Consider the following 21,911-nt stretch of genomic DNA (forward strand, 5'->3'; position numbering starts at 1 on the left):
CTACTGGAGCACTTTAGCGAAGAGAAAGTGACTGTCCAAGGCCTGCCCAGCGTGGACCTCCCCCAGCATCTCCGTGCGCTTCTGCCACGTGCCGGCAGGTGGCAGAGCAAGAAGGAGGACCAGGCGTGCAGCCCTTATCCAAGCCCTAGTTCACCTGTCAACTTGGGGGAGTCATTTAGCCTTCTGAGCCTGAGTTTTGCTTATGTAAGGGGAAACAGGAAGAGCACCCGCGTGGAGGCCGTATGGCTAAGTGAAGTACAAATAAGGTAATCGGCACGCAGTAAATCTTAGCTGGGTGCGTAACACAAATAGCAAGCGTCAACTGACAAGGGTCTTCATCCTGGTAACTGCTGTTTGAATTTAGCATTTTGCTTCTTAAGCTACCTTCCACTGCCAGTTGAAATGGTTCCAGGCAGATAACCCTAAATTGGTAGGGAAGTTGTGAATTGTCCCGGGATTCCTGCCACATCCGGTGTTGGTCTGGGATTTCTGATTTTCTTGGTATTGAAGCTAATTGGAGAGACTCTTGAGAGGCTGCGGAGAAAGCATTTCTGATCCCCAAATCTCCCTTGGCAGAGTCATGGAGTTGGTTATCAGTGTCCGCACAAACCCTGGAGACATCAAAATGACAAGAAGACCCAAAGTCTGTAGGAACCTTTGTCTTCAGGGTCCTTATTTGGAACCTGATTCTTTTGCTCCTTAATTGCAAACCTAAATTTAAATGTCAAGACCACAAGAAAGATGAGAGATCTTGCCATTTGAAGAAAAGCTATTGGTAAAGTCTGATAGCAGTCTCTTACCTTATACTAGGAGGGAAAGTGTCTAACTGGGCAGTCCCAAAACACTCATCAGGCCCTTCTGATGTCTCTAGGTTCTTAATGAACAGTATGCTTGCTCTTTCCACCTTCTTAAATCCATTGTGCTTTACCAAGGATAGTCCCAGCTTGTTGCTGTTGCCCTAACTTAATTATTAGTAGTCCCTCTTTCACTCTCAAAAGTGTCCTGGCTTGGATAGTAAGTTAGGTGTAGTCCCCAGTATATTGGCCACCTGTTTTCTTGCATTTCTTCTTTTCTCTGTACAGCACATGTCTGAACTACCTTTACGACAACTACCATGCTATGGTTCAAGTCAGTGACTGTTCAACTTCCATAAATCCACCTTCCCAGAACTCATTCTAATCCATTTGTTCTGACACAGTATTTTAAGCGTGAGCTGGAGCACCAGTGGATGTAAGACACAGCTGATAAATCAACTAAATGCTAAGCTTCCCACCAGCCCTGAGATTTTATGTCTGTGATACATATATAACATATGCATAATTATGTAACTAGAAGGGAAATACCAAGGTGAAATAGAGGAAAATATTCAAGCAAAATTGGGAAGTTGAAACCAGTACCCAGCATACGTCATCCATTTACCTGGTATTTGGAAGGCACACCACAAGTATTTGTGCAATGTGTGATATTCATAAAAGAGGAAACAACATATTTAACAGAAAATGTGTCCTCACTTCCAGGACATACCACTAGTTCCCATTACTTCATAACCAAAGTAATTCCTTACCAGGGAAAGTATCTCTTGTTTCAGATTTCCAATGTATGTTCATGAAACCATTAGACAAGAGCATTTCTAATAAAAAAGCAATAAATACAAGCTGAGAAAGAGATCCTTGGACTTCAGGCACAGCACTCAAATTTGCTGAGAAATGGCAGTTATCAGCCAAGTGATTGTGTATTCAGCCTCCTGTGCTTCTGTGGTTTCAGGGTCCCTGAAACAAACAAGACAGTAGGAATGGCATGTCTCTCAGTTCTCAAATTTCAGATGAGTTTAGAAAGAAAGGACTTCTGAGTATCACAACTGTACTTCAGCCACATCAAATCTCTTAGTTTTCTAAAAGGAAAAATGTGATCAAAGTCAGATGGTCTCTTGAGAAAGATGAGATATTTTGCCATTTAAATAAAAGCTATTGATAAAGTCTGATAGCAGTCTCTTATCACACTTTAGGAAATGGTTTTAATAGTTTTAGAAGTCTGAATTAGGCTGCCAGAAATTCAAAGGCAGAAGCCAAGTCTGCTTCCTCTTTGTACTTCTCAAGTGCAGTATCCAACCCATAGTAGGTACTCAATGAATATATATATATTAGTTAAATTGAACTTAAACAAAAATCACTGTAACGATGAAGCCTCAAAGCACTGGGAAAGGATGGGCTTTTAAAAAATATGTTATTAAGACAACTGGATAACTATTTGGTAAAAGATCAAATTTTAGATCTATGCCTCCCGCCACACATAAGAATAACCTCCAAGTGGATAAAGCTCTAAATGTAAAATATGAAACCTTAAAAGTTCTGTTAGAAAATGGGTAAATTCCTGTACAACCAGGGGTCTGTATAGGACTGGGTATCTCAATACAACAAAATAAAATTTGATTTTTATAAAATCACTGAATAATCATATAAGGGGATAACAAAAAATAATTATTTACAGAAGAAGTTGGAAACATCCCTTAAAGCAAGAGCCCCTAGGACAGAAAGTATGAAGTACTTTCTTTTCATGAACTATCCTGTAATACCTACTGTTTCTCTGATCTTTCCAACATTTACATAAGTTGCTTGATTGCAGTTGTTAATTACATCACCCCGTGTTTACTGGCTTCTCTCTGTTAATTCTGACCCCATGGAAGACTCAAATGCTGTGTGGGTTCCTTTCCCCTCTCACAACCCCTCTCCCCAAAATCAGGAGAAGATAATTTAGACAATAACATGCTTTCCCACCCCCATCTCAGACTTTAATTATTGCCTTATGCTATGGACTGAATTTTTTCCCTTCAAAATTCACATGTTGAAGCCCTAATCCCTGATGTGTATTTGGAGATACGCACTATAAAGAAGTAATTAAGGTTCAATGAGATCATAAGGGTGGGGCCCTGATACAATAAGATTAGTGTCCTTATAAGGAGAGACATCAGAGTGCCCGTGTGCTCGTTCACTCACTCACTCTCTCTCTCTTCACCCCCTCCATCTCTCTCTCTCACCCTCCACCCTTTCTACCCCCAACTCCTGCCATGTGAGGACACAGTGAGAAGACAGCTGACTGTAAGACAGGAAAAGAGCCCCTACCAGACACCTTGATCTTGGAATGCCAGCCTCCAGAACTATGAGAAAATCCATTTCTGCTGTTGAAGCCTCCCAGGCTGTGGTATTTTGTTATGGCAGCCTGAGCTGGCTAGTACACCTACTATCTGTCTGTACTGCTTGCATGTGCAAACCATAGGATTAAGATTTTTTCTCAGACAACATTTTTTAAACATTTTTTATTGATTTATAATCATTTTACAATGTTGTGTCAAATTCCAGTGTAGAGCACAATTTTTCAGTTATACATGAACATATATATATTCATTGTCACATTTTTTCTCTGTGAGCTACCATAAGATCTTGTGTATATTTCCCTGTGCTATACAGTATAATCTTGTTTATCTAGTCTACAATTTTAAAATCCCATCTATCCCTTCCCACTGTCCACCCCCTTGGCAACCACAAGTTTGTCTATGAGTCTATTTCTGTTTTGTATTTATGCTTTGTTTTTTTGTTTTTGTTTTTTAGATTCCACATATGAGTGATCTTATATGGTATTTTTCTTTCTCTTTCCGGCTTACTTCACTTAGAATGACATTCTCTAGGAGCATACATGTTGCTGCAAATGGTGTTATGTTGTCAGTTTTTATGGCTGAATAGTATTCCATTGTATAAATATACCACATCTTCCTTATCCAGTCATCCATTGATGGACATTTAGGCTGTTTCCATGTCTTGGCTATTGTAAATAGTGCCGCTATGAACATTGGCGTGCAGGTGTCAGACAACATTTTTTAATCAACAATAAGTAACCACAATTATTAGACACTTTTGTTTAAAATGAGTTAAGAACAGGCCATAAACCCAGAGAGTTAGCAGAGTATTTTGGTTATAAAAAGGGAAATTTTCTTGAATATTGACACTTGCCTGAATTAATCCTGTGTTCATGATTTACTTCTACATGGAACCACTGCCACATTTACATCAACTCAACAATGTATATACTTAATTAGTTGTCTGTTGCCGTGTAACAAATTGTCCAAAGTTCAGTAGCTTAAAGCAACAAATATTTAGTACATCTTAGTTTCTGTGGGTCAGGAATTCAGGATCGCCTTCACTGGATGATGCCAGCTTAGGATCTCTCATGAGGTGGCAGTCATGACGTTAGCAGGAACCATAGTCATCTGAAGGCTTGCAGATTTGCTTCCAAGATGGCTACTCATATACTGTTGGCTCGGTCAGATCCCCACCATGTGGACCTTTTCTCACCACATGACAGCTGGTTTCCCTCAGACCAAAGGAACAGAGAGAGAGAGAGGAAGAGGAGAAATTCACAGGGTTATTCTGTCCTCGTCTCCAAAATAGCACACCATCACTTCTACTTTATTCTCTTTGCTGAGAGTGAGTCACTAGGTCTAGCCCCAACTCCAGGGGAGTGAGGAGGGAAATTGGGCTTTGCCTCTTGAAAGGAGGCGTGTCAAAGAATTTGTGAACATATTTTTAAAATCATCACATGTACCCATGTCGCATTTCAGCAAACTCCTCATATGATTATTACGTATGCAGTAATTAATATTTTGTGGGCTTATTTATAGAAATGGGTATTATAAAACAACATAAGGAATTTACTCAATCACTACAAAGATGTGCAAAGATATTTCAGCATCCTCTAAGAAAAGCGCTGAGGAGAATAAAGACGTTAGCATTATTTTCTATAAAATGACAAGTATTCCTATCATTCTTGGATTTTCACTATAATCTGAGCTCTGCTCACTCTGTGGATTCTGGTATGATCCCCAGCTTTGGGTAACAGAACCTGCTTTCACCAGCCCTGATGCCATAGAACCCACAGCAATTAAGCTGACTTCAGATCCTCCCTCCCATCTGTCGCTAGTCCCTCTGCCCCAGGTGACTCCGTTTTTTGCCAGTCATCTCTACTTCTTCTCTGCTCTAGCCTTTGAGTTGAACCTCCATAAGTATCAAATATTAGTGCGTGTCTTGTCTAAATCTGAATTAATGAATTTTTGGATCTTAAATCTTTAACTCTTAGCTGGTTACCCCTACCACAAGCAAATTCAACAGAACAGATAATTCCACAAGGATTTACACTTATTATCCTGACTTCAAAAATTAAGCTAATCAGCAGCCTACACTAACCACAACACATCAGAGGAAGCTATTTGGAGTTCATCTTCTTAACATATGGTTAAGTTATTTCAATAAATGGGCATAGCAAAGGCATTGAAAGTTATGTATGTAATTTACAGACATCAAGAAATACATATTAAATCTTCTAAAAAGATATTTAGGATATTAAAGTCTAGTCTTTAGTTTGATAACATATCTCCATTTTAATTATTACTATACTTATGTTCTGACTTAAGCTTTATGTTAAAAACATTTATAAGTCTGAAACGAGAGGCTGTATTAGCTCAACTTTTTTTTAAGAGTAGAGCCAAATGAACTAATGGTACAATGATGAGATTTAATGACTGATGCAGGGGTAATAGGGCTGTAGGGGAACAAAATTTGCCGCCCAAAATGTGTCACTTTGGCATGAGGATTAATTTAGGCTGGTTATTTTTAAAAGACAGACGACTTGGGAAGTTTTTCTTGTTACCTCCCCCTTAAATGCCTAAACGAATGTGGATAAAGGGCCTATTCCCAGAATAGAGCTATCCCCAGAGAGATCTATAAATACAGACTAGGTGTGCTGGGGGAAACTTGGCAGGGCCTTTTTTTCCCTCTGAATTCACCTATTTAAAGATAGAACACAGCCATTCAAAATCACAGAACACATTATTAACACAGAATAAACTTGGAGAATTGAATTGTTATATTTCATTCACATTAATAAATACCTTCAAAGAAGCAAACATAGATTTTTGAGATTCACTAAGACACCATGACACCAGTAACTAAGAGTTTCTAAGTTAACGGTGATATTGCCTGATTTTCAGGTTGAAAGATAATAATAACCTATACATTTAAATTAGATGGCAGCAAACGCAAAGGCATCTTTTGAACTGTATAGTGTGCTGTAAGCAGGAGTTTACTGTACAGCATTCCATCACTCTCCTGGCCTCAGGGTATACATAGAAGGCATGCTGGACACCAGCAATTCACATCACATGAATTATCCACCACTCACAAGGTGTAAAATCTATCATGCATAGAGTCCACTCAGTGTCCCACATTTTCTGCACAGCCCAGCAAACAGTGGTTCACCAAACATTTGTTTTTCCATCTCCATGTGAATAGCCCTCCTCCCCTTTGAAGGCCCAGACCACTACCCCCAATATCCTCTTTTGTCTTTAGCTGAAGATAATAACTAAGGTGAGGAGTTCAGCCATTTTGGTGGGTTACTCAGTTTTCCCGGGCCGCTCCCTTGCATACATTAAAGTTTTGCTTTATTTTCTCCTGTTAATCTGTTTCATGGCAATTTCATTCTTGGGCCAGCCAGAAGAACCTAGATGGGTAGGAAAAAATTTCTTCCTTCCCAACAGGGTTAAAGTACCCAAACCAAGCAAAAATTTGAACAGAAAGTATTTCTACCCTCTTCCCTTTTCAGAGGTTCTATTCTCCCTGCTTCCCCACCTCCCAACGTCTTACCCAGGCAACCACCCTGTACACCAGTTATTCTCAAACTTTGGGCCGTCAGAACCACTTGCAAGGCTTTTTATAATACACATCATTGAACTCCAACCCCCGAGTTTCTGGCTCCCTGGGCCTGCGGTGAGACTGAGAATAGTAGCTCTCAGGTGAGTCTGCATGTCTAAATACTGAAGACCAGAAGGGAAAGAGTGTATCTCAAGAGAGGCCAGCATTGACAGAGGGCAGCCTCGGGAACTGAGGGCTGAGCTACAGCCCTCCAGCCTTAGCAACATACAAACTCCCTGGACCCTAGATGTTGTGATGGGCTGAACTACGGTCACCTAACTCTCTGCCAAAATCCGTATGTAACTGTCAACCCATCCCCACCTCTAGGCTTGCAGGGAAGGGTACACCAGCAGTGAGGATGCAGGTGTTAGAGCAGGCAGATAGCTAGATCTGATAAGAGAAAGGAGATTGCTGGCCAAATGGCAGGAAACCACACATCATGTGAACAACAGAGGTCCTTGGGCAGACTAAGAAAAGCAGGGACATTAGGACTGATAAGAAACCACACATTTTGGAGAGAGAAGTGTCCTAGAGGCAGGCAAAGAAACGATGGGAAAAGGCACAAATCTCCAGTGTCCTAGTGTAACCTTTTGCTTACTATGCCCTGATTACCATAAAATTAGCCTTGCAAATTAGAAGTACCCACCATGCACGACACCATGGCTGTCCAGACTAAATAAGGACGAAAATCCTTCCTCCCCTTAGGAAGGTGGATCTGGAATGAAAATCAGGGAATGCAACCTCAAACCCTTCTCTCCCCCATTAATATTTCAACTATTTATCTTTGCACCCTGTGTAACCAACTTGCCAAAGACACTTAGCACAGCTGCTCACCTGAGCCTGCCTGCTCTCCCCTCGAGAGCTTTATTAGCTAGCGCTTAATAAATCCTCACTTTACTTTCTTGACCTCTGTGTCTCATGTCTTGTCTCTGAATTCTTTCTGCAATGAGACAAGAGCCTAATCTCAGCAACACAAGGTCCTTGTCTCAAGCAACCACATCTGAGCTCTTACGACTTCCTCTTTCACAACCCTAAGCCCCAGCCCCACCAGGCAGGAAAAACCTTTATCTATTTTGGGGGGCAGGAAGCTTTGCTTTATGTCAACAAGTACTCTTCCAAGCAGATTCTCTGCACCTCAGTCCTTTTCAATCTCCTGAGTTGCCTAAATCTTTTGAAACTCAAAACCTAGGTGTTTCATACTTTTCTGCCAAGAATTTCTTCTCTGAGGCAACAAATGCAAAATGGCTAATTGAAAGGTGGGGGGAAGGCTGTACAGGGATGGGTAAAAGGAACTTTGGCTAGGGAAACAAGTCAGTATTTCAGAACATACCCTGCCATGTTTACTTGCTGCTTTTGTGAACACTTTAACCAATGAAATTGCGCCAAAAGGAAAATGTGGCCACAAAGGACCCTTCATCAGCAGATTAGGCTCTTGCCCTGTCTGCCCCATGGAGAAGTTGGAACTGGGCAGAACCACATTCTCTTCCCCTTTTTCCCCATGGGCAGCCCAAGTCCCCCTCCAAGGGCCAGTGTTGAGAGTCCATTTTGTGACCTCAGGAGACCAGATACCCACACACCAGGAATGCCAACTCCCTTGAGGCAGTACCCTGAATAACTGCTAACTGGCTTTTCTCACGTTGGAGTTGTTCAAATGTCAGACACTCTGAATGCTCTGAAATTTTCCTCCTCATTAGCTAGCCCTGTGGTTGAAAATACAGTACTGCCAAATATTCTGGACTAAAGAAGCAAATTTATTAAAAGTTAAGTGTCTTGATGTGTAGAAATGATAAAGCTTCAGCACACATCGGCCACATTTTTTTCTCCTATTGAATCAGAAGGGAAAGTTTGACTGTGATTCTTGTGTTTTTTAAACAACATTCTTTTTTTTCTTTTGAAGAGCAAAATACATAAGTATTTGATGTGGATATGAAAATACCATTTCCCTAAAAGCAGAAGTATTGTCTACTTAGGTAAAGTAAGAGATTTTGAGAGTCATGAGATAACCTGTGTATAGAAGCCACAGCTAAGTGGATGGGCAAAACCAAGCAAAAATGAGAATTTTGGATTAGAGTCACAAGTACACTGAGATCATTGCTTTCATCTTTGTAAAGGCTTAAGTTTCTCACTATTAATTTTCTACATGGTCCTTAAATTTTTCATTATTTCAGTAAAAATAGAAAGTATTCTGAATTTTTAAGTTACTGTATGCTAAATTAGTTTGCAAATGTACTTTATAAATCTGAATTATGACTTTTATCATTCTCAGTGTAAGAACTCCAGAGGAAGTATAAGAAACCTATTACATTCCTGTTTCATCCTGAATAACCCCAAGGTTAAAAGTCTTGGTTATATCATAAGATCATCTTTTCCATCTCTGGGAAGAAATGAAAGAAAAAAGAAAAAAACTACCAACAGGGATCTGCAATGTCCTTTTATAAAAACAGACTCAAATTGCTATGATTACAGTTTTTTAAATTAAGTTAAATGTTTCCATCCCAAATTAATTCTGTCCTTATAAAGTAAAATTTCCTCCTCCATTTGTAATAAAAGTTTAGGAAGGCAAGATTCAAAAGTGATATCTCTGACTTATTTATATGTCAGAAGTTCTAGAAGCTAATTTCACTTCCTATTATGCCACTTACAGATTTGGCAACAACTGTCAACATGTTAATATGCTACATGAGTTTTCATTATAACAACCCATGTCTTTCTCAGATAAAATTTCAAGTTTCACAAAATTATTGATTCACCTAAGCCAGTTAGTTCAACTGGTTTTAGCACTGTCTGGCAATCTCTGAATTCTCCAAGAGGCGAATCAAAGGAGAAAATGGTTCTACAATAAAACACTATATAGATAATCCCAATGGTCCCTTTAAAAAAAAAAAAAACTTTACCACGTTGGCTACCTTGGCCCCAGGGCAGTGAACATGCTTGTAATACACCCAACCGCCATTCTCCCCTGCCATTTTTCTCCCAGGATGTTCACCACCCTGATTCCTTCTACAGCATCCTCGTCTATCTCACATATCCAATGACTGAGCCTATCTCTTTAGTATTTCTCTTGGAGTGCCTACCCATTTTTACCATTGATTTGTGATCATTATTGCTTTCTCCTTCACTCGGTGATAAACTCCTTACAGGCTATAGCTAGGTCCTATATATCTCCCAGCACAGTGAGGACACTGTGAGGACACGAGTATAATCGTTGTCTGTGTTGACCAAATAAATAAATGAGTGACTGAGGGAATGAATGAAATTCTAGAACACATTCTATTAAATAAAGCAATATAATATTGATATACAATTGTAATTAAGATGCAGAGAGAAAAGTGAGTTATAAAAATTATACTGCAGTAAATAATAAATAAAACATCTTCTAAAATATTTAAGAGGTTTCTTCTGCTCAAACTTGGATAATGTACATCTTTCTCATTAAGATGCTGCTTCCTCATTGGTTTGTGGTGAAATGTGAGTGCAATTTCCTGTCCCCTCAACAACGTTGGTTTCTTTACTGGATGCAAGCAGATTGATCGGGCTCCTCGGTGGACAAAACCATCATCTCAAGAAACATGGGTAAGTGTAAGATTAAAAAATAAACCAAGACTTTAAGTGGATAACATACTTTTAAACAGTTGTCAGTAATATTTACAACGTTTTATCTAGCTTAGGCTGTATCAGTGTGGTAATGAAAATCATTATAGGACAAAGAGAACTGGGGATGACATGTGGTTTCTACTTTGAGCAGTGGTAAGGGATGTCAAAATTTACATTTAGAAATCCTTAGGTAAAACTATCGAAATACAAAGAAAAGTGTTTATGTTCCATTTCCTCTTCAGGAAACAGTATATTAGCAAACTGAAGTAACTGGTTAAGAAGAAATCTAACAGCTGTAGAGCTATCTGGCACCACTTCCTCTTCAACACAGTGGTCGTCTAGGGATAATTTCCATACCGTCAGAAACAATGTGAAATTTGAAAATAACATTTCCATACTAATAAATATTTGTTAATAATTCTTAATAGGTGACCATCACAGTGTCTGACACACGGCAGAGTCTTAGTAAGTAGCTATTCAACTGATAAATGAATGTTTCCTGTAACACTTTTTATCTTCTGATCGTTGTTATCAGTAATTTGTACTATTTGTTTTAGGGACCTATGGGTTATCTTCTTTAGGCATTTGTTAAAAATTAAAATCAGAATTAAAAATTTATCCAAGTTTCTCAGTTCTAAAAATAATTTACTCAAATATTTCTAAAAACAATTTTCTCAAAATTTGATTAAAGTTAGAAAAAATCCCTTGGATTCACACAAATTAATTTAACAACTCTTATCTGCAGAGTTTGGTACCATATGTGAAGTGTTACTGTACCAATTATACTCTGAGTGCCTTTGAGTTCTTTGTTGTGCTCTGGATAGATGATCAAAGTTGATCTCCTTTCAGGACATGTAGGGGAAAACACAAAACTACTAGTGTTGTCATTAAAATAATATCCATTAGGGAGGAGAGTGGGAAGGGACAGACTGGGAGTTCAAGATTTGTAGATACTGATGTGTATATATAGAATAGATAAACAGTTTATACTGTACAGCACAGGGAAATATATACAAGTTCTTGTAGTAGCTCACGGTGAAAAAGAATATGAAAATGAATGTATGTATATTCATGTATGACTGAAAAATTGTGCTCTACACCAGAAATTGACACAACATTGTCAACTGACTATAACTCAATTGAAAAAAAAAAAGCTAAAGGGAATCTCTAAAAAAGAAACAGTATCAGTTAACAGTGAAGGCTACCATGTGCTTGGTACTTGGCTGCATGTGTCACCTCCTTTAATCCTCACAAGAATTCTATGAAGTGGTCGCCATCTTACACCTGTGAAAACTGAAACTTAAAAAGATGAAGAAACGCACATGGTGAAAAATTTCCCAGGAGCTGTGGAGAGCCTTTCAGTCCCCAGAGCCCACACACATAGCCACAAGCCCCCAAAGCCACTGCCTCTGTTGCCCAACCTGGAAGACGCCCAGTATCTGCTTCATCAAAGCTTTCAGTCCTATGGTCGTTTCAGTCAAGGCAGGAAATGTTTTTACAGAGAAAGAAATCTATTCCACCGAGAATTTTGTAAATCCGTCCCAAACTGTTTTTTTTCCTTTTTATCTATCTTATCTTTTTTAAGAGAAAAGATGTCTATCTGTTGAATAACATGGACCAAGGAGGAGGGGGCAGTTCCTGCCCGTCAGCCACTTCTCCCAGTCCTGCTTCTAAGGAAGGCTATTTTCATTGTTTAAGCGTTGTACCCCAGACACATGAGCCCAGGGATGGATATGATGTTGTATGTCCTCAGCGTTCCATCCATCTGCTTATTCAGTTTTTCACGAACCTCAGATGTTTTTCTAGTGTCATTTTCCTTCTTTGCTTATATTCTTTAGAAGTCTCTTTAATGAAGATTTGGGGGGGGGTCAATGTTCTCTGTGGTAGTTTATCTTAAAATGTCCTTATGTGTGCTCTCATTTTGATATTTAATTCTGTTGACTTAGTTCTGTTGAGTATACAGTTATAAGATGAGATATATTTTCATAGCAATTTGATAGTATCAGTCCACTGTTTTCTGGATTCTGGTATTACTGCTGTTGAAAAGTCCTTTGTCGGTTGAAATTCCATCCTTTGTAGGCAGTCCATCTTTTCTCTCTGACTCTTTTTTCTTCGTCTGGTGATCTGCAGCTTAATCGCGATATGTCTAAGTATAGACTTCCATCTCTGCTGGTGAGTTTGTTTTTCATCTTACTAGGGTTTGCCAAGCTTTATAAATCTGAGGTCACCGTGTCCTTCATCAGTTTTAGACCACTCTCAGCCAGCATCTTTTCTAATCTCCCGCCCGACTTTCTCTCTTTTGTCCTTATGGAACTTCAATTATACGTATGCTGACCTTTTACCTTTATCCTCCGTGTCTCTGTGGTATTTTCCTATCTCTTTAGCACTCTGATAATTTTGTTTTATTTCTTTAGCTTTATCTTGCAGGAGACTAATTCTCTCCTCAGCTGGAGCTAATCAGTTGGTTAGTCCCTGTGTTGACTTTTAATTTTAAATTATATATTTTTTATTTCTGAGAAGTCTGTTTCAATGTTTTTAAAAATATGCCCAGTCATCTTTTATAGTCTCTTGCTCCTTACTGATGTGTTCAAATTCCTTCTTTTATTTCTGCAACCATATTAACGTACTTGTTTTGTGTTATATATTGATTAATTTTATCTCTAACGTTTTCGTGGATCTGATGCTCTTCTTGTTTCTACTGAATCTCACTCATAATAGCTAATTTCTGTATGTGTGTATGTGTGTGTGTTGTCTTTTAGTGTGGTAGCACTTTTTATACATCTAATTTTAAAATCAAGGGTGTCCCTATTTGTGTGTTTATGTGTGTTTTAATCAGCTCATATTTGCTAGAACTCTATCTGAGAATATTTTAAAGCCTGGGTGGAGGGAGCTTTCCTCAAGGAATGATTTGTATTTATTTCTTCCAGGTGCCTAGACTATTTCTTTCTTTCATATAGTAAGCTTTTATTTTTTGGTGAATTCATTTTCATATTATTTAAATTATTTATTATTTGTTTCATTGTGTTTCTATGAATTACCTGTTAATATGAGAAGAAAGAAGTAAAATCATGTCATTCCTTAGGAAGGCATATATGCTCCATTTGTAGGTTATTTAGATGTTACTTGTCAAGACTTTGTTTGTTTGTTTGTTTGTTTTGGCAGGGGGGAGGCAATTAAGTTTATGTAATTAGTTTTTTTTTTTGATAGATCTACTGGAGATTGAACCCAGAACCTCGTGTGTGCTAAGCATGTGCTCTACCACTTGAGCTATACCCTCCCCACCCCCGTCAAGACTTTTTATATTTCATCTCACATAGCTTTTTTATTCCACTTTTTAACTTTAATTGCAACATAACCTGCATGCAGGAAAAAATACACATATCCTAAATGTACAGCTTGGTGCATTTTTACAAACTGAACTTGTTCATGGAATCAACACTCATATGAAGAAATACTACATTATCAAATTCTCAGAAGTCACCCTGGTGCCCTCCTCCTGTCCCTACCCAGCCCCTCCCCAAAGGTTACCACTACCTGACTCCTCTCTCCCTCTCCTTTTTATAACAATTAAATGTTTAATATGACACTCTACACGGCTGTTTGCAACAATGCAGACTGGCTTTGTCGGGCAGGAAGAAAGATGCACAATGGTTCTTCTTGTCATAAGGTGTCATATGGAAACATAACACCACATTGTCACTGAGCATGAGACATAACGTGAGATGATAATTCTCACAAGTTTTTTTGAAGCCCACATAGTTTAACACAGAGCTTAAAAGTGATGTCTTTTAGGAAGTGGAGGGTTGTTTATTTTATATCTAATTTGCACAAATGATTATTCATGTCATTCCCTTTCATTAGAAGGGGGCTTGTACTAATCCACTGATGCTACAATTTGGGTGGAAAATAGAAAACACTCTCTTCCTTCTCAACAAAGCCAGTCTGCACTGTTGCAAAAATACCTCAGATTTCCAAGGTATATTTATATAAAAGTAAGAAGACAAAATTGTTAAAAGAGTCAGGAGGCTTTAGAGTTGCCACCTAGGATTGTAGCCAAATTCTACCATGATTAGACAGGTAATTTGGGGCTGATTGCCTGACATGTATCTCAGTTCTTCATTAGAAATATAGAGTTATAATAAATAGCACAGAGTTGCCATGAAACGTGAAGTATAAGATATATGCATGCCATTTAACATGGTGTCCAGTACGCAGAAAGCCCTTCATAAATGGACCGCTACCCTGATTTCTGAAAGCCTAGATTAACTCGACCTGATCGTTCATCAGACAAGATGTACCCTTCATGCCTGCCATTTTCTACCCCTCTGCATTGCTTCTGAGCTTCACCCACGTTATTGCACATAGCAATAAATTGTTCATTTTCATTGATATATAGCTATTGTGTTAATAGACCCCAATTGGTTTATCTCCTCTACTGCTAACAGGCATTCCAGTCGGGGGATATCACAAACAGGGCTACTGTGAACATTCTAATTCTACCGCATGTCTTTTGTTAACTATATGTATGTATTTCTGTTGAGCATATACCTAGAAGGAGGGTTGTTAAGCCATATGATTTGCATAAGACCCAGTTTTCCAGCCAACAGTATGTAAACGTTCCAGGTACTCAGCATCTTCACCAACACTTGGTACTGTCTTTTTCATTTCGTTTATTCTGGTGGGTGTGTAGTTGTATCTCATTAAGGCTTTAGTGTGTAGTTCCCTGATGACTAGTAAAGTTGAGCACGTAGACCCAGTATTAATTCACTGTTGGCCTAAAGTCTGCAGGATGAAACATAGTGTAGACTTCGACCCTATTCGCAAGTGAGAACCCGCCAGAGGCCGTGAATACTCAGGGATTTTATTGTAACTCCTCGTAGAAACAAAGCTAAGACTGGAAATTTGCCAACTCCCCTGCTGTCTGTCTGCAAATATTTGTAAAGTTTGGTATTTTGCTTATTTTGAGGGCAGAGGCTCCTGGATCCCAGCACGTGTGGGATGTCTGAGACCACTGCCTGTTGCTCGTTCTCTGCAGTCAAAGGCTCTAGTGAATTCCTCCAGACCTACATATGCCTTAGGGTATCCGGAGCTTTACGACTCACTTACCTCCCTGATCTCAGCTCCTGCTTCCCCATCCCCTGCTTTTTTTTTTCTCTCTGGAAGGTTTACCTATTGATTTAAAAGGCTGGTTTTCACATTTTATTCATAATTTTAGGTGCAGTAAAGACTAGGCGATTTCAGGAATTTTCATTCTCCATTTTGTGTTAAGAGTGACATAAACTAAGGACCCTGGGTATGGTTAACTCTTCCAGCAGAATCCTGGCGTCTTGTGGTGGCTGGTCTCTTGCACGAAGGGCTCACTGATGCTTGGAAAGGGGTGGTTTTGAGGTCCTGTAGACCCCACAGCACACAAGAAGGCACGTCTTCCTTCCCCTGCGTAATGACTTTACAAAGCTTCGTGTGAAGAACCCCATCAGATAAATCATCCGGAGAACAAACAGGCCTCACTAGCACAGGAATAAAGACAGAAGTAATTCTCTAGTCTGTATGGAGAGAAAGATGGATTCTCTGTTCCCATGTGAATCTATAACATCAGACCGTTAAAAAAAAAAAACACACAACTAACCTAGTAAATAATCAGGTATAAAGGTAGGAACTAATGGTCACAGGATTTTACCCAGAACTGAGAACATTCTGCCCTCGCTTCTGCAAGAGTATGAGAAAGATAAAATAAGTCTGCCCACAAAGGAAGTAACAGAAAAACAAATGAGGGAGTATTCTCTAATTATTTATGAAGGTTCAGCAAGCTGCTATATTTTTAAATACTTCATTTTATCAAACTTCTTGGGACAGCTTTTTCTTAGCTAATAAGCTGATTTTGAAAGTGCCTTATACCTAGATTGCATATGAAATTAAAAAGTTGAAATCCTGTAATTGTACAGTTTATCATATGCTCAAAAGCATTTACTGATTACAAATCATTGAATTTGCCATCTTTTTTTATTAGCTCCTAAAATGAGTTTTTAACTTCAGTTTTGTGTTCTTAGATTACGTCCAGTGAGAGGTAGTCTAGCATCCCTGGCATAATTCTCATTTGAAATAGATCAGATATCTCAGCCTGATTTCATTCGCTGAAGTCAACTAGACAATTTTCCATTTTTAAACACCTTCAATGTAATTTAAAGCATTTTGATATCTTTGAATTAAAAGGAAATCGTTTCAAAAGTCCTGATGTCTCTTTTAAACATCTAAACTACTCTAGTTTACTTTTCATTACAGAAACAAAGGCCTTTTAAAAAGAGATAATCTCTGTGAAAACAAAGCCTTACCTATTCATGTTTGCACCAATCTCCTCTGAGTTTCAAGAAGAAAACCAAACTGAAGACAGCAGTCTGTAAAAGCTTGTGGATAACCCGGTTAATCCTCCGGGGTCCTTCACCAGCATTCCGTGATAAGAAGCACATGAACTTCTGCTCATTAAAAAAAAAACAAAATTGATCACCTTAGTAACTGCCAGGAGCCTGGATCCTGACTTCCAGCCATTGATATCTGTGTCAAAATTGATTTGCACCCATCCTTTGAAACCACTGGTGACTTAATCAGAACTTTGGAAAGCAAAGAAAAATGGAAGAAATCTTGGTGAAAGAGAATTAGATGTTGAAAACAAACTACCAGGAGGGAAACTTACCTTGCTATTTACCGTCCAAGAGCAAATGTAACAGGCATCGTAAGTAGAAAAAATGAACAGCACATGTACTGAGGACCAGCATGATCTGGATCACTATTTGTTTCCAGTGGTTTACATCTTCGTGCTAATAGTCAGTGTCCCAGCCAACATTGGCTCTCTGTGTGTGTCTTTTCTGCAAGCAAAGAAGGAAAATGAATTAGGCATTTACCTCTTCAGTTTATCACTATCAGATCTGCTGTATGCATTGACTCTCCCTCAATGGATCGATTATACTTGGAACAAAGACAACTGGAGGTTCTCTCCGGCTTTGTGCAAAGGAAGTGCTTTCTTCATGTACCTGAACTTCTACAGCAGCACAGCATTCCTCACCTGCATCGCCATTGATCGCTATTTAGCAGTTGTCTACCCTCTGAGGTTTTCTTTTCTAAGGTCCAGAAGATGTGCATTCATGGTCAGCCTGTTCATCTGGGTATTGGAGACCATCATCAATGCCGTCATTCTGTTGAAAGATGAAACAGCTGTCGAATATTGCGATGCCAAAAAGTCTAACTTTACTTTATGCTACGACAAATATCCATTGGAGAAATGGCAAATCAGGTTCAACTTTATTAGGATGTGTGTAGGCTATGCGATACCTTTGATCATCATCCTGATTTGCAACCAGAAAGTCTACCGAGCTGTGCGACAAAATCAAGCCACGGAAAACAATGAAAAGAAGAGAATCATAAAACTACTTATTAGTATCTCGTTGACTTTTGTCTTGTGTTTTACTCCCTTTCATGTGATGTTGCTGATTCGCAGCATTTTAGAGCGTGATGTGAAATTAAATGAACATGTATTTGACCACAACAAGTCTGGGAAGCAGGCTTACAAAATCTATAGAATCACAGTTGCATTAACAAGTTTAAATTGTGTTGCTGATCCATTTCTGTACTGTTTTGTAACTGAAACAGGAAGATCGGATATGTGGAATATATTAAAATTCTTTGCAGGGAAGCCTAATAAATCAGAAAGACAAAGAAAAAGCTTACTTTCTCTATCTACCAAAGATACCGTGGAATTAGACATCCTGGAATAGAACCAAGGAATTTTTTTTAAGATACACAATATTGTATCATCAAGATTATATTCTGAAAAGGAAATCTAAGCATGAAAGGGGACTAAGGTCTTCCAGTTGAGAGATTGTTTTAATCCTCTCCAATGGAAATGTTTTTTAAAGTGCACTGTATAGCACCCTGATTTTTATTAAATGAGAATTAAACAAAATTTAATGTTTTCCTAATGACTCAGGAGTGTGATTGTTGGTGGCAATTGTTTTTGTACTGTGCTCTAATCTCTCCGAGGTGAGTGAGGTGTATGGCACTGTGTGTCTTGAAACTGGTGACCTTTGTGTCTGGTTGGTGTGATTTTCTCACTCTTTCCATGGATTTCCAGCTATTGACTGTCCCTCTTCCCAGCCGCAGTACGTGCCTGTCTCCAACAACCCCAACTACTAAATACTGCTTCTGATCTTCTCGTTGGTTAACAAATACTTACAGAGCCGGCTCTAGGTACTAGATTTTGTGTTAAGTATTGGGGTTACCAAACGAATGATCTCAGGAAGGCTTCTGAAGCAAAGTTGAAGCTTTGGAAACCCAGTCACCGAGTTTGTCGGAGTTCTTTAGTAAATAGGCTCTGAATGAGAGTCTGAAGGCCTCTTCCATGAAATAAAGTACACGAGCTTTGTGAAAGTTCTTTCAGCTACTCAGAGAACCTCTTCGCTTTCTTTAAAATCACAACATTTTAAAAATTTTGATTCCTTCTAAATTTGCAGTTGAGTAAAGTATAGTTGAAATTACCAGATGTCCAATGTCCGGACAAAAAGACATTTATTATATGAAATTTTACATTCAGACACTTCTCTTGGGGCTTAGAGTATTTAGATAATCTTGATATAATATTTCCATTGTTTAATGTTATGATTGAATAAACAATTAATTGCCGCTTGTTCCTGTTAACTTTGAGAGCTTGATTTATTTTTTAAATTCGTACCAATTTTAAAATAGAATTTGTGACATACAGCACGCGGACGTTTCTGATTATCACATTTTTATCTTGTCCTGGACTTCTTTTTGCCCAGTCATCACTGTCATCATTTGTCATTTATACATGGGGCCTCTGTTCTTTTCTAGTGAAACCCATCCACAAGTTGCTATGGAAACACAAGAGCTACTATAACTCCCTGACCCGGGGAAGCCTTTGTGATAAGAAGCTGCTTTGTCTAGGTCCATCGGGTGACCCTGCATGAATCAGAAATCTGCTCCTCCAACAGGCACAGCCACACACAGATAACACATACTCACAGACACACACAAACAACCCACCTCATCACACAAAAACAAACAAAATTTCCCTGGAGCCCTTTAGCCCATGTTTGTACTGTTTCATGAGGCGTGTAACACCAACAAGAACACATATGACCTCCTTCCTTCTCAAATAATGCGCATGAGAGTGTTTTCATTTTCTTGTTTACGGAGTCAGCAGCTGGGGAGATTGTTAAGATTCTCCCTCCTCTTCCCTCCTCCCTTCTTTATCCCTCAGCCAGAAGTGACTGCCAAGGAAGCCGTGGTCAGAAAACTGGTGTCTGCATTGTTTCCATCGCTCTACTATTCTGGAAAAATCCAGATCTGACGGAGATGTTCTATTTACATCTCCTGGGCAGACAACTTTGGCAGGGGCTGGCGGGGTGGGGACACAAGAGTAGCCTCTTTTATTCTTTCTTCATAGTGTAAACACCTGATTCAACTCAAGTTAAAAAAAATATTTTGACCACTATTATTTCCTTGATTCTTTGGCATTTCATACAGCTCACTTATGGAGCACAACAGGATTAAAGTCATGTGTTTTAGTTGCATTAGCTGAATGCTCCTTTTTTGCAGGAGTAAGTTGACAACAGCAACATCAGGTCAAACTTGGGTGAGGGAGAAATGATGTAGGAGTTCAGATTCCTTGTCTCCAGAGAGCCTTTTCTTACTACATCGTTTGTTGCTGGCCAAGAAAAATCACACAGGGGCCCCGTCTACAGCCACTAGGTGTCGATCATGTTCTACTGAGGACCTTACCGTTCTTGGCTAGCTGCCACTCCCAAAGAGCAAAGACGGGCTTAGGATGACATTTTCCATCCATGAAACAAGAAATATCCCCTCTGAATTGGAAATAAATGAGGGTAAATGCTGAAATTCTGTTTGCATCTATTATTTTTCTGCTTTCTAGAAAGCTGAGTAACCATCCAATCACTTGGTTTAAACTCCATTTATCATTTTAGTATTTTTTTTCCCCATCCAGTTAAATTGGTCTGTCTACACGTGAGAGAATATGGGCTAAATTGTATAATTTCTGGAGGATTGTGGCTATAACATTGATGACTTGTGCTAATTTAGCTCTCTTACCCACTTAAGAAAATACTGGTCACCTTTCATACACAGGAAAACAGAAAACACATGAGCTATAAGCAGTCTGCAATTTTGTCTACTGTCATGAAATCATTTATTTATGAAGTCAAGATGTAATTCAGTGTATGTATGATTTCAATTTCTAATTTGTTATTGTTGGATCTCAGGACTAAAAACTTACATCTATTATTTTGAATTGTTTAAATCTGTTCTTCCCCAAGGAACAGTAATACAATCATGTTCTAATGCAACAGCATTTGCATATCATTAAGCATATAATGGCCTATAAGCTACTTTTCCTAATCTCTTTATGAAGCACCAGTGGATTTTTATACATTTAAAAAATAGGTCATGATTCCTCCAATAGTGTTGTAATTAGGTGTTCAAAAAGCAAGCCAGTGAAGGAATAGGCTAAGGAAATGTCCATGTCAGTGTTCATGCAAGCTTTAGAATAACAATATAAATTTCGTTATCTAGGAAGTATGTGCTCGATTAATTTCAAAATCAAATACAATCAAGAAATCTTGCTCTGCACTGACTGGACGCACCCCTGCTATGAAAAATATTAACTTCAGTTCTCAGTATTTCATTGATCTTTCTTGGAAATGTGATCAAACCTGTAAACACACTTCTAAAAGAATCCTTTCCAAAATGATGGCGATATTTCTAGTCTTGACCCAAGACTGTTGGTACTTACTAACAAATAGGTTCACTTGTAAACCTTGATTTCTTTTGACAGTTAAAGGCATCAAATCAAAGAATCGCAATAATGGACTTCCAAGTGCCTCTGTAGAAATGCCACAGAGAGGTACACCGGCAACCTTTAGAAGCATGTGCGTAAAAAGTGCCAGCTCTATTAAGGTTTATTTGTGCTTTTTAAATATTGTAACAATAAAAAATAATCTCTCATACTGCTCATCCACTCATGGAAATGACACTTGCTGCTGCTAAGGAAAGCTATTTTGGGTCTTTAGGGCAATGCTTTCCCTGCTTCTCTGGCAGCTCACTCAAGAAGAGAGAGTGATACCCTGTGTTCAGAAGGACTATGGGACAGAAAAGCCTAATACTTTTGTCCAGTCCTCCTTGGATGAAAGAATTGCCAAAGCAAAGCAGGGTCTGGAAGAAGCAGAGATTCTTCCTCTTGCTCTACAAATCTTGTTCTGATCCCTAAAAGGACTGCTGTTAAGGGTCTTGTTCTCATTGGTAACCAGAATTGTCTGTTGAGTGATTAAATAATTAGTTAATTAATGTAAAGAACTAAAAATAGTGCAATTGTGCTCTTTGTCCTAAGCCCAGAGTTCAGTTTCTGAAACCCTTTGAAACTATTTGTATTTTCGATTGAAAAATGTTAAGGTTATATGGGGAAATAAGGTTAAGGAGAAATAGTTTTCTTTTAAGAAAGCTTTTTATGAATATTTGTATTAATATTTTTGTATTTTTCAAAGTAAAACAAAAACAGAT

The 21,911-nt window shown here is 38.6% G+C and overlaps 1 protein-coding gene across 1 annotated transcript; it reads left to right on the forward strand.

Moving 5' to 3' along the window:
- The first annotated feature begins 87 nt into the window (after positions 1-87).
- GPR65 (G protein-coupled receptor 65) lies at positions 88-18,877 on the forward strand. The gene is made up of 4 exons (XM_031679313.2): positions 88-266; positions 10,175-10,310; positions 10,760-10,796; positions 16,611-18,877. The coding sequence occupies exon 4, from the start codon at positions 17,072-17,074 to the stop codon at positions 18,095-18,097; it is 1,026 nt and encodes a 341-aa protein (XP_031535173.2). The 5' UTR covers positions 88-266; positions 10,175-10,310; positions 10,760-10,796; positions 16,611-17,071; the 3' UTR covers positions 18,098-18,877.
- The last annotated feature ends 3,034 nt before the right edge of the window (positions 18,878-21,911 follow it).

The sequence above is a fragment of the Vicugna pacos genome, chromosome 6 (genome assembly GCF_048564905.1).
Source record: "Vicugna pacos chromosome 6, VicPac4, whole genome shotgun sequence".
Taxonomy (NCBI): Eukaryota; Metazoa; Chordata; class Mammalia; order Artiodactyla; family Camelidae; genus Vicugna; species Vicugna pacos.

Bases quoted from the DNA above. Each gene is read 5' to 3' on its own strand.
- GPR65 (XM_031679313.2), top strand. From the start codon at position 17,072: ATGAACAGCACATGTACTGAGGACCAGCATGATCTGGATCACTATTTG.